The 16175-nt window shown below is 33.3% G+C and overlaps 1 protein-coding gene across 1 annotated transcript in view; it reads right to left on the reverse strand.

Annotated features, from left to right (window-relative positions):
* Positions 1-16175, reverse strand: part of LOC111050056 (DNA ligase 3) — a 36721-nt gene that overhangs the window by 3380 nt on the left and 17166 nt on the right. Inside the window, exons 7-15 of the mRNA XM_039423613.1 lie at positions 13167-13344; positions 6970-7125; positions 6209-6420; positions 5341-5506; positions 4636-4759; positions 3260-3477; positions 1949-2095; positions 1141-1410; positions 14-105 (exon numbers count right to left, since the gene is read on the reverse strand). Of these exons, the coding sequence (XP_039279547.1) occupies positions 14-105; positions 1141-1410; positions 1949-2095; positions 3260-3477; positions 4636-4759; positions 5341-5506; positions 6209-6420; positions 6970-7125; positions 13167-13344 (1563 nt within the window). The remainder of the gene's footprint in view (positions 1-13; positions 106-1140; positions 1411-1948; positions 2096-3259; positions 3478-4635; positions 4760-5340; positions 5507-6208; positions 6421-6969; positions 7126-13166; positions 13345-16175) is intronic.

Below are 16175 nucleotides of genomic sequence, written 5' to 3' on the forward strand. Positions count from 1 at the left end.
TATCAAAGGATACGCTACAAAATATCTCTCCAGGAGCCTTCTGTCTTCAATGCTTGCTGTTTCTGAAACATGTAGTTTCACACCCACAAAGACATCCGGAAGAGGCTGTAAACAAATAAAAATCACATGAAAATATTCACACAGATCTTCGAATTACACAATATAGTCAAATTACTGCACATAATATTTGAAGATAGTAAATTATAATAGTAAGAAATGATACATTCAAGAGTAAATAAGTTACTGAACTTCTTGACAGTAGCCTCAATAATTATTAAGACACGATATTCAGGATGAGACTTCGCCTGCTTCGGACACTTTTACTTTGTAAAGGAATAATGGTTTTAACAGATTTATTCAAATAAATATCGTACATATTATCACGATATTCATGTGAGCCAATCTTAAATTTAATGAGAGAACAAATCTACAGACTTTTTGTGTACCCGCAGGCTTGTAAAAGGCTTCAAGTGGAAAAACTGTTTGACAGCAGTTTCTAACGTAAAATAAACCACCAATAACAATAAATAAACCACTGGAGAATCACAAATTATAAAGATACAAAAATAAATTGACCTCAAATAGAGCAGCGAAGAAAAACTGAACTAAGACTCAAGGTCACAAAAACCTAGAATCCAAAAATTTCTGCTTGAAGCCTTTTGCCGAAGACATACAAGTCTGTAAAATGGAATTTAAATTCCGTAAAATTTCAACAAATGGGATTTTTAGAAATTATAAAAAAGTATTTTCTAGTGTAAATCTATCAGGAAAACATTTATCGACTGTCTACTACAGCCTTGAGAATATTGAAAAACTTCCTTTATAGTGATCAGAACTAAAATTTTATAAAGTTGAAAAACATAGCCTATTTTCTGGACAATTTCAATGGATCAAAATTCAGGAGTGGGACAGTTTTGGGCTGTGCCTGTTCATCCTCCACCAAATTTTTGCAAATTATAATTTTGTATCATTGAATCAATAAAAGAATAAACAAAGTATTAATTTATTGTTTTAGCATTTACTTAATATGTGAGAAGTTAATCATTTGCACATTCCCTTTAATCAATTTTTATTCATTGTCTATTTCGAAATGAAAAAATATATTTTAAAGATTGATAATGAATTAGAAGCATAACCTACCTTCTTTATCCTATTGAATCTCATAATCTTCTCCTTTTCTGACGGTTCACTGTCCGGCTTTCGCTTCTTTCGGCCACGCTCTATATCTCTTGGAGGAATGTCTTCATCGTCGGAAACTTCTTGCTTTCGTCTTTTAGCAGGCGAACAACTGGACGAAGTCGGAGAAGGAGGAAGAGGCTTCTTGACTGCAGAAGATGTTGATGGACTAGGTGATCTCTGCTTACCAAGAAGTGTGAAGTCGGAATTTTCTTTCGATTTCTTGAACAGCACCTGTAATTTACACAATTAGCCTACCACTTCTTTAATATATTTTCAAATTGACTTGAAGTGAGATAATATAGGGATATGATAAAGAAATTACCAAGCCGGTGGGTTCCCTTCACTTGAAGATTCTATTTAGGCCCGGTTTCACAAAACTGGTTGGATTTTAATCGTAAATTATTTCACGAGAACCAATCAGAGAAGTTTTTTCTGAAAAGAATGCTTCTGTGATTGGTTCTCGTGAAATTTAATCGCGATTAAAATGTAATGGCTTTTGTACAACCGGCACTTAGTGTTCATCATTGTTGTAAAAATTAGAATTGGAACCGTTTTGGGCACGAGCCTGTGGTTGGGTAATTCTGAATGATTAAATTAATTATACTAGAGACACCAGCAGGCGGGTGATGTATCACTTGGCTTGCTAGCCCGATCACCAACCCTGGTGTCTCGATGGTGCCCCAGCTTGCTTTACACACGCACACCAGTGGTGTCTCTGTAATATGCCACTTGCTGTACAGACCTTATAGCTTGCATTTGTGACAATTACCTTGAGTTCTGGTAGACTGGTCGCTGTCTGCCAGTCTTTATCTGACCGGATGCGAGTGACTCGCGGAAAACGAATAGAAATGCCGGCTGCTGTATGAACCTCATGTTGTGTAAACTCGGCTCCCTGTATTTCCCACACTGGCTGAGCCTGGAAAAGTAAGATCCTGTATACCAAATCTCCTTGCAATTGAGGTATTTGATTTTCGAAGTTACACTCTTCAGAAATTTGGAACTTATCATCTAGTTGAACATCTAGAGATTTAGTACTTAATATTCAGTTGAACAAGAGTATTAAGCAAGTCTATGTTTAAGAATCTTTATAATTGAAATACATACCGAGTAGCAAGGCAATAATTACTTCAAGAAACTTTCATAACAAACAATAATCGTCAGCTAATCCTCAAGTGTTAAGCGGCTACTTTCAATTTTGGACAAAATGAGATTTTGGTTATCATCAAAACCTATTTAGAGCTTCAAATACTAAAAAGAAATAATCTTAGTTGTTTTTTCGAACTTTCCTCATAGATGCACGTTCAAGTTTCTTCTATTTCGTTTATTTGTGTGCGAAATTGAGAGAAATAAAGTAAGCTGATTAAAGCTGGATTCCCACATATCAATATCAGAGTACAGGTCCCTTACAGTGAAAATATAATCCTCATGAGTTCTAATGAGACTATTTGCACTCAGCTCGGCCGAACCAGAATGAACATACTCATTGGCAAAAATATTCTCACTGTAGCGGAGACGTTTATTGATGTAGGAATCCTTAACAATAAAGCCTGGTTTTCACTAGTAGAGTTAGTGGTCGAGTAACTGGCTACTAACTCTACCCAGCTAACTCTACTCTACTTACTTGGTAAAGTAAGTGTTTTCACTACAATTGAGAATAGTAGGTAAAGTGTGTTGTCTAGTGAACAGAACTAACCTTGATATGTCAATCAATACTTTTTAATAAATTAACACTTAAACACTTATTAGCACTTTAATAAATCAACACTTTTTAATAAATTTCAACAAATTGATCATTTTATAGATAACAATAACTTGATAGCCTACGGCACGACTCTACTCTACCAGCTCGAGACTGTTTTCATTAGCATAGTAGTGGTAGAGTAGAGTGAGAAGCGGCGGTGAGGGAAGGCAAGTGGTAGAGTACTATCCCACGGTGCTATACCTTTCTACTCTACTAAAAACTAGTACTCTACCATGAACGTTTTCATTGGGAGAGTTCACAAGATAGTTAGTACTTGCCCAGGAACTCTTCACTAACTCTACTAATGAAAACCAGGCTTAATTGCTCAGTATTACTAACTTTTGGATCTCTTGCAACAAAGTCTGGCACCATGGTTTTAGTGCAGTTGAGCCAATCGGGCACTTTGGTCTGGTCCTTGCTGATCTTGACCATGTCCAGTTCGGTTTGCAGACTCTCGAGTGTCTTGTCGTCGTGGCCTCCATGCACCTTGGTCACTGTCACCCACCGCTTCATTCGAGGATCGTAGCAGCCCATCAGGAACACCGACATCATACCACCTTAGCCACACAATTAACGATGCAACATTTATTAGAAATTACAGTCAATCAACTGCTGCAATATTATTACTGTATAATAATCATTTCAAATATCCAATGAAAGGTATACGAATAGAACATATAAAGCTATATAGTTTTTGGACAGTTTATTCTTCAATTTCCTTCTGCTATTTAGTTCTTCGGTCAATATTTTTAAAATAGCAAAAGTTCTTAGTTCTATTTACATAGCTTTCATTTGATATTTGAAATAAAATTATTATACAGTAGCAAAATAAACCAAGTTACCGATCAATAGTAATAACTACAATCCTACATAGACAAATATAAACTGAATTATAACATAATGATCTTATAGCACTTATTACAGATAGCTCAATGAATAATCCATATCTGATAAACAAGAGACTCACTCTTGAAAAAATCATTTTCGAATATCAAAAAGATAGGCTACCCTCAATTCTACATGACATCTTTTAAAATGATATCGAACACATATTATATTGAATCATTGTATTACTGATAGCTGCATGTTTATCATACAAATCATAATTGATAGACAAGAGAGCCACTCTCGGTACATATCTTTTCAAGGATTAAAAAGTAAATTTACAAGAGCATTGTCAACCTACTTACAATACACCAGGAAAAAACAAATTTTGAATACTAATAAAAAATGTAACGAGAATATCATTTAAAAGGCTGAGATAGGACTTGAAAATCCTCTGTACAACCTTGGAAATGTACATTGATACAATGAATGAATCAATAATAGCAACACTTTCAATGATAGAAATAAAAAACAAATTACATGTATCAACGATTGGTTCTAATGCTGATTCAATTATCATTATTTACAGTATTATCGTAAAATAGGACATTCTATTTGGCTTTGTCTTTTGTGCATTAATATGTGAAGCGTTTTCTATCATCAATCAATTTGAATGATCTTCCAATTATAGAAAATAACTAGTACCATTGTAATATCTTTTAAATTATATAAGACTAGTTTCAACATGTCATTCTCAAGAAATGTTCTTTTTTGAAAAAATAACATTCAAGTAACCCTATTTAATGATCTTTATTGTCAATAATAGAAAAAATACATAAATAGTTGTTGGAAAATCAATCAACTTATTGTGGATAAGTTTTGAATGTTACCTTTGTTTCCTGTTCCGTACCATGCGCCCAACACAACCAAGTCAGCCGAGTCGGCCATTGCTCCTCCGAACAGGTAATCCTTTTTCACCTTCAGCCAGTGACGTTTGCCAGGCTCATAAATTCCCTGCAATAGTCACATCACATCAACACTGTTCTATAATAAGATTCGCTTCCAACTAACATCATTGGTTGAAACAGCAACACGTTTTTGAGAAAATTTAATGGTAACATATCTAACATTTTTTGTTGTTTACTATCAAGTTACTGGAATGGAACGAATTCCTGTGGAAATTGTTTTAATAATTTCCTTTTGAGTTATGAGCGCATAAAAGTAGCATTTTTGAACGGATAATTTCACAATTTGTACAGATAAATTCATGAAATTTGCAGGAGAATTTCTACAAGGTATAGCACATCAAATAAAATATTGAATTTCTCAAAATATCAATATTATAAATTGATAATTCCATACAATGTCATTCCATATTGCATACTCTGATTGAATTATTCTTTGTAAAGTGAATAATAGTATCTTGGATAACACATTGTCTAAAATAAAGTATCTAAAATTCAAAAATTTACTGCATTATTTGGTAAATAGTACTGGCTAAGACTATGTATTTTGTTAAGACTGGCTAAGACAATTTATCTTTATCACAGATTTCTATGATTTAAATTCAATTATTGTTGAATTGATAGTCTCACCATGACATTTTTGAGAACCAGGCCTTCCAGTCCAAGTCGAAATACCTTCGTCATCATTTTTTCAAGATCTTTCGGCTCACTTATCTCCTCCATTTCAGAGAACACGATTCGATTTGGTATTTCTTTCATGTTTTCACGTAGAATACGCTTGCGTTCTTTCAAAGGTCTGCAAATAGAAAAAAATACACTCTATAAAATGTTGAAACTAATCAAATCAGATCAGCTATAGATTCAGTTTCTAATATTGTTAAAAATATCAAAACAAGTGAACATTTATGATGGTAATAATATTAATTATTGAATCAACATTAATGACGATAAAAATTGCCGCCCAGTATAGTCGAGACGACTAAGGCGTTGCAACCTTCAGTATGCTATCTAGGCCGGAGTCCTGCATGCCGGTAGGCATCATATCATCAAATCACTACCCTCACACTTTACATTCCACGCAAAAGCAAAAGTAATGTGGGCATCACCCGCAATAAAAATAATCAATAATTAAGAGCATAAACATGATAAGAAATTCTAATTACATTTTTCATTCAATAGTGTGAATGTACACTTTGTGCGACATGTTTAATAATTTGTATATGATGTATTTGTTGAGTAGTAATCCTGAACAGAACTTCACTAGATAGGAAACTTTAAAATGTTTTCCGAATATTGGACTAGTAAATATAATTCATAGGCCTTCTTTAAACTAGGTTGGGAATAAGACTTCAAGTAATGTAATGAGTGGAATAAAACATTACAATTCTAAAAACAAATATATCCAATGCAGGCCTACTGTAAAGTATTTTCATCAATTTGAGAAAATAATTTTTGTAGAAATTCTATGGATTAGAGTTTATTATGGAAAAAAACTTACTTTTTCATTAGGGATTGATTGTTATAATAAAGACAGTCGAAAACAAATAAGCAGACGCATGCATCTTTGAACTCATTTTTCTTGTGTTTGCCCAATGATCCAAATGGCAAAGGTTTGGAGGTCTCAATATCAATTAATAAAATCTCGCTGTCAAGAATCAAATCATTGCCAAGTGGAAATGCCTTCGGAATATAATCTTTGAAATGATTCACCTGCAAACATTGAATTAAAATTATCTTAGAACAGAGATGTAAAAAACAGAGTATAAAATAGTACTAAGATGATATTTGATAATTTGATATGGATTTGATGTGTGAATATGCTCCTGTATTAGACTGTATTCATCACAATTCGACTATGATTAAGTTTTAGGCAAACCTATAATTTTATTTTAATCACTAATTTGATTTATGCATGTCTGAATAATTCTAATACGGTTCCAAGTTATGAATTAATATAACATTTTGTTTAGTTTCCGAAATTTCTATTAAAAACTTGAATTTTGTTTCAAAACCTTTCATGGGTCTAAAAACCACTGTTCACAAATTTGTTTTATTTCAACTTTTCAACAATATTGATCAAAATTGATGTACAATCAATAAATTAACTAAATCTTATTAGTCAACAATCGCTAGATGAGTAAAATTGGATCAAAATTGTTCAGTTTGAATTTCATCAAACATTTTATGAAAAAAAATCCAAGCTCCTAGAAAGTGAACTAAGCGAAAATATGAAGTATAGCAAAGAAATTGTAGGCAAACCTTATGTGGCAATACAGGTTTAAGACTACGGGAATAATATCTAAATTCACTGCCATGTTTATGCACTTGAACTCTTTCTCCGTCATACTTGATCTCAGAATACATCCCATCCGGACATTTCTTCATTGCTTGTTCAACGGATTTACATGCTTCAGCCTGAAACAATAAATTTTGATGAATGTAGAGAAAACAATATTCTACAAAACTCCATACATTTTTTCAACGTTTCAACTCTTATAAAACTTATTGAATTATAAAATAATCATAAATTATTATCTAATGTATAGATTTAAAGCTGATTAGTTGATAGGATGATTTGCAAAAACAATATATATTTCTACAAGTATTAGAATATTTTTACGTGTAATTTCTTCAGTTCACCAAAGTTCTTTACTCTAAAAATTTGGAAGTTCACATAGTTTCCGAGATTTGAAAATAGTAGTTAAATTGTCTTTCAAACTACCTTCAACCTTTAACGATTACCTTTCAAGTTGTCCTAACAAAGTTAGGGAGTCAAAAAATGTGTTTCAAAAATTTGTTTACGTTTTTTTATTATTTGTTGGTTAGACTGTTTGGCATTATAACAATTATTGGTTAATTAACAATTGGTTAACAATTATTATCTTAATTAAAAATTTAGGCACTGTGAATTATTTCATTTCAATTCCTAACAACATTGGGCTTATACTTCATTAGCAAATAAATAGAACGAGGTACATCATGCAATAAATATGATGAAGCTCGGTATTAAAGGAAACCTTTAAAAAATATGATTGACATTTAAAAAAAACATGGTTTTCTTATAAAGCCAGAAAAATATTCTATTGAAACTTCTAGAGGGGGAACTTTACTTTGAGTACTATGATAATAGAATACCAATAGTATCAAATTTTATTTTAAATTTCATAGTATCAATACTATATAAATTAAACTGGAATAACAAAATAATAAATAATAACTAACTAAACTAGTTAACAAACTGGGTGATATTCATCAAACTAATAACTAAAGCTAAAATAAAATATACTGGAACTCATTACTATTAATATTTCAATACTGATATGAGTAATCATTTAAAGTGAAGTGCAGTCCTACTAGGAGTTTTAAATACTACTGTACTATGTAACTAACCGTACAGGTTTCCAGCCCAAAATTTGTTCTATGATATTAGATAAAATTGCTTGATAAGCAACAGCTGAAGTATATTAATAAAAATAATATAACACTAAACATTCAATTCTAAATGATAAGAAAATTTTATGTAAAGTTTACAAACGCATTCCATTATTTTAGCAATGGTTAGAACAAGAAAACCGATCGAGAATTCATACATGAGATTGATCGAGCCATTACTAAAGATTGGTAGTAAGAAAAGAAACTGCAAAAAAGAAAGCCGAAGACCTGCTAATAGTCTATCTAATTTTTTGCTTGAAATTGTTAATTCGTTTTCAAGGTAAAGCGGTTATAAAGTATCTTTTGCAATTTTATCCCATGATATTTGAAATATTACGTGTTATAGATATAACAGCTTCATTAATTTGAAATAAAACAACACTTTCAGTGTTATTGTAATATTATGTGATGATTATATAATTAGATAATTCATGTTGGATGTAACAAATTTTGCTCCAAGAGCCAAGTTTTGATGTACACTATTTTCCAGTAAAAAGGTATATAGTATGAGAACAGAACACAATAATAATAATAATAATAATAATAATAATAATATAATAATAATAATAATAATAATAATAATAATAATAATGATAATGTTTTATTAGCTCAAGAGCTTTTATAAAAATAGAGTTTCGTCATACGGTAGTTTAGAGTCAATACAATATTAATAAAAACTCCTTTCAATATAAATCTTATCACCGCTTATTTGTTCCAATGCTGAATTGGTCCAGATTATAATTAAATTTACTTATAACAGAAACAAAACAACAACATAACTATTCATGATCAAAACAATACCAATTGGTAACATTTATATCTCATGATGCATTGCAGCACTTGGTCACAATATGACTTATTAAGTTTGTTAAATGGTTTGTTAACTTTTATCTTGGTATTGTATAATATAGCGAGATTCGCGTTATAAAGTCAGCAAGTGATTAACATTGGTTTGCTATCCTTATCCATCATTAGACAGATAGCATTTCTTTTACATTGTCATTTGTAATAAAGAATCAATCAATCAATAAATAGCTTTATTCTTTTTCAAATCTGCACCGTCGCCAAATTGTCTCTAGACTTTGTATAAATATGACAACTACTCTTTACTCATAAAGCTGATCAGACTTATTATTTATTGCCAATCTCTGGGTAGAACAAGACGAGAAAACTGTAAAACCGGGGTTCCTTTTGTCGTGCACAATAAATACTTCTATTATTTATAATACACAGAAACTGGAAGTGACCAGTTTTAGGCCGGGTATCACGACTGATCTTGACTTTTCCGGGCGCAAATCAAAGAACACCTATTTTTAATTACTCTGTCCGTGAAACGGTATCTTTCTAACCTAGGAACTGACCGTAAATTGTATGTTTTTGGAGCAGTGTGGCAAGAATTTATCAATCATAAAAATATATTCTATGGACGAATAAAATATATTTGAAATATAATTTATTACTATTAAAAAGAATAAAAAATAATTAATATGAAATGAGATATACCAGGATAACTTGAATCACAGCAATCTACTATAAAAGGTGGTGAAACAGGAAGAGTAGCAACACCGCCTTCCTATCATTTTTACAGAGAGAAATTTGGATAGCTTGGTTTTGAAATGGTTTGTATCCGACTTCGACGAGAGATTTCAGCTGGTTGAAATACAATCTCAGTATGTAATTCAGAATGGGTAAAGACAAGGAGTGGAGTCACTCAGGGTTTGGTCCTCAGTGCTTTGCTTTTTCTCCTCTATATAAATGACTTGCCTTTTCACCTTGAACCAGCACATTGCATAATAATTGTATACCGACGATGTTACTATTCTATTGAAAAGTGATAGACAGCTTGGCATAGGTTCTGAATGTACAAGAGCTATTGAAAAACTAAAAGAATGGCTAGCTTCCAATATGTTGGTATTAGATTATAATAAGACTAAGCAGATTCCATTCAGAACAGCTCGTGACGCAGTATTGGAGAAAAGAGATGGCAACATAGATTCAGTAAATGATGCAGAGGTACTTTGAGTTCTGCTGGACTCTGAAATCTCCTGAAGACCTCACTTGGGCTACTTGAAAAACGAATTGAACTCTACAGTATTTGTTCTCAGAACCTTTAAGAAATTGATAGATTCTGGAACTCTTGAAAGTGTTTATTTTGCTCTGTTTTATTTTCTTCTTTCGTACGTTGTTGGTAATTTAAGTCAAGATACATATATCTAGGATTAGAAAATAGGCAGTTAGAATGATGGTGGGTGAATCTATTAGAGCAAGTAGTAGAACTTATTTCAAAGATTCTCCCATTCCCTGGTCTATACATTTTTGAGGTCCTTTGTTTCATTGATTAAAAGAAAGATACGTTTAACACAGGCGAGTTGTTCCACTTGTACAATACTAGAAATAGACAAAACCTTAGAGATGAAATTCGTCGAACCAGTATGTACAGGAGGGAGTGATAAGTGTTGGAGACCAGCTTTTCAACTCCAGCCAGCGCATAAGGCTCTTACCCGCGAAAATTTTAGAGTTAAAAAGTGAGGGAATAGTGTTAGATGTGTGCCCGTATTCTAGTGAGGAATTCTTTTTGGATTGTGAAATGCACAGAAATAGTAGGAGATTGATAAATTATGACTTGGAAATCTTTAACAAATTCCTCTTATACCTCTTATACAGAGTTGATACGTATTATGGAAACAAATATTTATTTTACAAGGGAAATTTGACGATAGGTCTGATGTGTCTGATAGGTCAAAATGGCGGTTACAAGATGGCGGACCAAAATTTTGAAGCGATAGAAGAATCGTTTTTTTTATGAGAATATGATCCCCAATAAGTCCTATTGTCAAATTTCACTTTTAAAAGACATATTGAGATGTTTCCATAATTTTCACCAACTTTGTATAGGCGGTCAGTAGGATGCTGAAAAATTAAAAAATCAAATATTACTAGCCTACCTCTTTTATATTGTTACAGACAAATAAAACAAACCAATTGTCCAAAATGTGGAGAGCAGAAGATTTGCTACCACATAGGTAGAGCTCTAAATCAGATATTTCCCACGAGCACAGCTTTAGTGAATCTCACAAACAGAACAGCTCAGTTGGATTTCAAAATGTATACGGGAGAACAACAATACAGAGATTATAACATAATTTGAATACCGTAATAGAAACCTGCAGTATCAACTTTTTCAAAAAGTAGACTATGTGATAAATTAATACTTGTACATTGTGAATGAATCAGAATAAAATATCAATATTTTCAATTTTCTAAATTTCTTTAGATACAATCCAAATCCAAGTTTTATCTTACAATTGATCTTAGAATAGAATTTCTGATTGAATTATAGAAGCGTAACCCTTTTTTCATTGTTGGATTATCACCACATAAGCTTTTTATTGTGTGAGGTAAGTTGATCAGATGAGGTAATGACGTCATGTAGAAACAGCAATAAGCTTGGTGGGATTTGAACCAACGACTCTTCCAGCTACTGCTCATCAGTGGTTTACAGGCGCTGTGACCGGCTGAGCTATCGACTCAGAAGTCAAATTGTTGAACATTTTAACAAATAACGTCAACTTTACTTAAACCAATCTCCAAAATCCGTAGATCATTACATGGAACGTTACATAATTCATCTCTCAGCAACATTGTCCCAGCAACCAGGCAAAAAACTAGAGCTTATGTGGGCATCACCCTCAGCAAAATATATATGTTTTCACACATCAATGAAGATCACTCATCGTGATTAACACGCAAATGATATAGTGAATTTGATGAGAGAATGAATTTGGTGATGAACTCATTGTACAACTATTTTAGTGACTACTCAAGATAACTATTAAAATCATTCAAGAAGCAAAATGATTGAAGGTCAAGGAGGTCTTTTGAAGATACAGTTGGAAGGAAAATTGGATTGGGAGCAAATACAACTTCCAATATTTGCAATTTTTCAAAATAATATTACATAATATGACTGTAACTGTTCACTTTCTTGTTTAGGGCTACATTTAAATAGTACCTATATGAAATTGAAATATATTTTTCCTACAGTTACCGTGAAAAGTGATCATTCCTGCACTGATTACAGAGCGCAAAGAATCACTTTTCCGCTCTAGTGCGCATAGTATTACTTTGCGTATTATCTTGCAGCCATCCCAATCAGTTGTTGACATTGTTGGCGTGTATTTTGAATGCAAATTTGTTCTATCTATATTTTTTTCTGATTTTCAAATAAATAAAAATGAGAACTCATTAAATTATACATTTTGAATATTATTAATTATTCATTATTTCAAATATTTTCTAATTCATAAATTGATTGGTTGAAATTTTTTTTAGAAATAAGGATTCACTCAAAATTATTCAAATTTTCAAATTAATTGGAATAATTTAATTTTTTATTTGAATAAATTATCGATTATTAATTTTTAATTGGATTATCGAGTTTAAAATAAATTAAAGTTGTTATTAATAACAAAATTATACAGACAAACATTTGATGGATTTCAGCCACCATTTTACCCATAATCAACCACTTCTCATATTCAATGGTAACTGTAGGAAAAATTTAATGTGAAATACGTGCGCAAAGTTCCTCTGCTGCACTCAAGAAACCATTCCGCCCTCGCCTACGGCTCGTGCGTAAACGTTTCTTTCGGTGCAGCAAACTGTCACTTTGCGCACTAGTTGCACAAATAACTAATGTCATGTACATAAAATATATAAGTTAAAAGGGTACTTTGATTTTTAATTTTTACGTAAATACTGTTAATATAATTATATAGATAGTTTAGTCACGAAAAGAAGCTTGAAATTGCAGCAGCCGAACTTTATCTCGTGATTGAAACTTCTATATTAAATTTTTAATATTGAATAAATATTATTAGCTAATAAAATAATACGCTACCTGAATTTCATTTCACCATAATATAATCACACTACGAATCAGCTATCAGAATTGGACATCTCAAAATTATTTCCTCATGGATGTACTATTCAATGCATACTCATAGAGTGGAAAGTGAACTGACCAGCATTGGTAGAACTGGAGTCATGACCGAAATGGAAATGGCCGAAGCATCCTTTGTGTTGGGCTGCTGGGAGCTGCAAGTTGTCTGCGGCTGCACATTCAACAGCCTATTCAAAACAGAAGGCAGATCTCGTGATGCCTGGAAAGCTTGATAAGCATCTGGATGAACACCTTCTAATCTGAAAAATGAACAGAAAATTCTAATTCAAGTGAGAAATAATTACATTCTAGCGAATGTTCAATTGCTACTGGAGAATGTAAGGGATTACTCGGAACAAAATGCATAAGATGATGATTTAAGTAAGTAGATGAGTTCAGTAATGATTTAATAGGAAATTATTCGAAAGCAGCAGTGCTTTTCAACCTAGCACTGGAAGAGTAGTAAGATTGATTGATTGAGTACTTTATTTATGTAGATTACAATATATACTGGCTTATACACTTATATACAATAGCTTACAATACAGCAAAATTATAGATGAATTTACATAATATAGACTAAGAAAATAATTATTGAACTGTATATGATATGAAAAAGCAATTTGTAATATAATAACTATAGATAATAATTATATTGTTATGCATCTACATAAATTGGCGGAGCTTTGGACATATCAATGTCCATTCTTCGGAAAGAATATTAAAAATATCCTCCCCACTAACTCTCTACCAAAAGAGGGACAGAGATTGATACCAGTGGCACTCTGATGAACAAAACACAGCAGATCCTTGGTTATGCAGATGATCTGGACCTGGCGGGAAGATCAGTGGCTGAAGTCAAAGAAGCGTTTGAGAAACTGGAAGAGACAGCCGCAGAAGTTGGTTTAAAAGTCAATAAAGAGAAGACCCAGTTCATGAAACAAAGCAGACGCCAGAAAAATAGATGGGATAACACTTTGTAGTGGGTGAATACAGATTTGAAACTGTAAGTGACTTCACCAATCTGGGATTTAATGTGGCAGATGATAATAATGAAATGAAAGAAGTTCAGAGACATGGCGAACCGCACTTTCTTCTCTCTGCTGAAAAATTCAAATCCAGAAATGTGCACAGAAAAACCAAGGTCAGACTTTATAAAACCATAGTCCGCATAGTAGTAACCTATGGAAGTAAGGGCACCAACATGTAGGGCTGCAAACACTCTGGATCGCTGGGAAAGAAGAATGCTACGGAGATTGTATGTAGCTGTATGTGAGGAAGGAGTTTGGCGAATAAGGAATAATGATGAGATGGCGCAACTCTACTATAAGGAGCCATCCCTATCCATGTACATTAGGTTGAAGCACTTGCAATGGGCAGGTCTTGTAGAGCGCATGCCAGACATGAGGACCCCCAAAAAATGTATGTAGGAGAATCAGGTGGGAAGAGGCCAGTGGGAAAACCAAGGCTGAGATGGATGGATGGAGTCTCAATAAAGGATGCTAGAGATATACATGTGAGAAATTGGAGAGCGGAGGCAACGGATCGAGATGGTTGGAGGGGCAGGATTGAGGAGGCCAGGGCTCGATTTGGGCTGTAGGTTCACTGAAGAAGAAAATATTCGAAAAAGTATACATTTAGAAATTCAAATTATACTCTCAAGAAATAGGGACAAGGATGGCTTTAAACAGGTTTCACAGAAAACTGGTAGATGTAATATGAATGAGCGTGTTTACATTTTCCAACAACTGAATTCAGATAGGCACATAGATAATCTCAGACTGAATGCAGATAGGCTCACAGATCATTTTAAAAGAATGCAGATAGGCTCACAGATCATCTCAGACTGAATGCAGATAGGCTAACAGATCATTAAAAACGAATGCAGATAGGCTCAGATCATCTCAGACTGAATGCAGATAGGCTCACAGATCATTTAAAACGAATGCAGATAGGCTCACAGATCATTTAAAACGAATGCAGATAGGCTCACAGATCATCTCAGACTGAATGCAGATAGGCTCACAGATAATTTAAAACGAATGCAGATAGGGTCAGATCATCTCATACTGAATGCAGATAAGCTCACAGATCATTTAAAATGAATATAGATAGGCACACAGATCATCTCAGACTGAATGCAGATAGGCTCAGATCATCTCAGACTGAATGCAGATAGGCTCAGATCATCTCAGACTGAATGCAGATAGGCTCACAGATCATTTAAAATGAATACAGATAGGCTCACAGATCATCTCAGACTGAATGCAGATAGGCTCAGATCATCTCAGACTGAATGCAGATAGGCTCAGATCATCTCAGACTGAATTCAGATAGGCTCACAGATCATTTAAAATGAATACAGATAGGCTCAGATCATCTCAGACTGAATGCAGATAGGCTCACAGATCATTTAAAATGAATACAGATAGGCTCAGATCATCTCAGACTGAATGTAAATAGGCTCACAGATCATTTAAAATGAATACAGATAGGCTCACAGATCATCTCAGACTGAATGCAGATAGGCTCAGATCATCTCAGACTGAATGGAGATAGGCTTACAGATCATTTAAAACGAATGCAGATAGGCTCACAGATCATCTCAGACTGAATGCAGATAGGCTCACAGATCATTTAAAACGAATGCTGATAGGCTCACAGATCATTTAAAACGAATGCAGATAGGCTCACAGATCATTTAAAACGAATACAGATAGGCTCACAGATCATCTCAGACTGAATGCAGATAGGCTCACAGATCATTTAAAACGAATGCTGATAGGCTCACAGATCATTTAAAACGAATGCAGATAGGCGCACAGATAATTTAAAACGAATGCAGATAGGCGCACAGATCATCTCAGACTGAATGCAGATAGGCTCACAGATCATTTAAAACGAATGCAGATAGGCTCACAGATCATATCAGACTGAATGCAGATAGGCTCACAGATCATTTAAAACGAATGCAGATAGGCTCACAGATCATTTAAAATGAATACAGATAGGCTCACAGATCATCTCAGACTGAATGCAGATAGGCTCAGATCATCTCAGACTGAATGCAGATAGGCTCACAGATCATTTA

This window comes from Nilaparvata lugens, chromosome 3 (genome assembly GCF_014356525.2).
Source record: "Nilaparvata lugens isolate BPH chromosome 3, ASM1435652v1, whole genome shotgun sequence".
Taxonomy (NCBI): domain Eukaryota; kingdom Metazoa; phylum Arthropoda; class Insecta; order Hemiptera; family Delphacidae; genus Nilaparvata; species Nilaparvata lugens.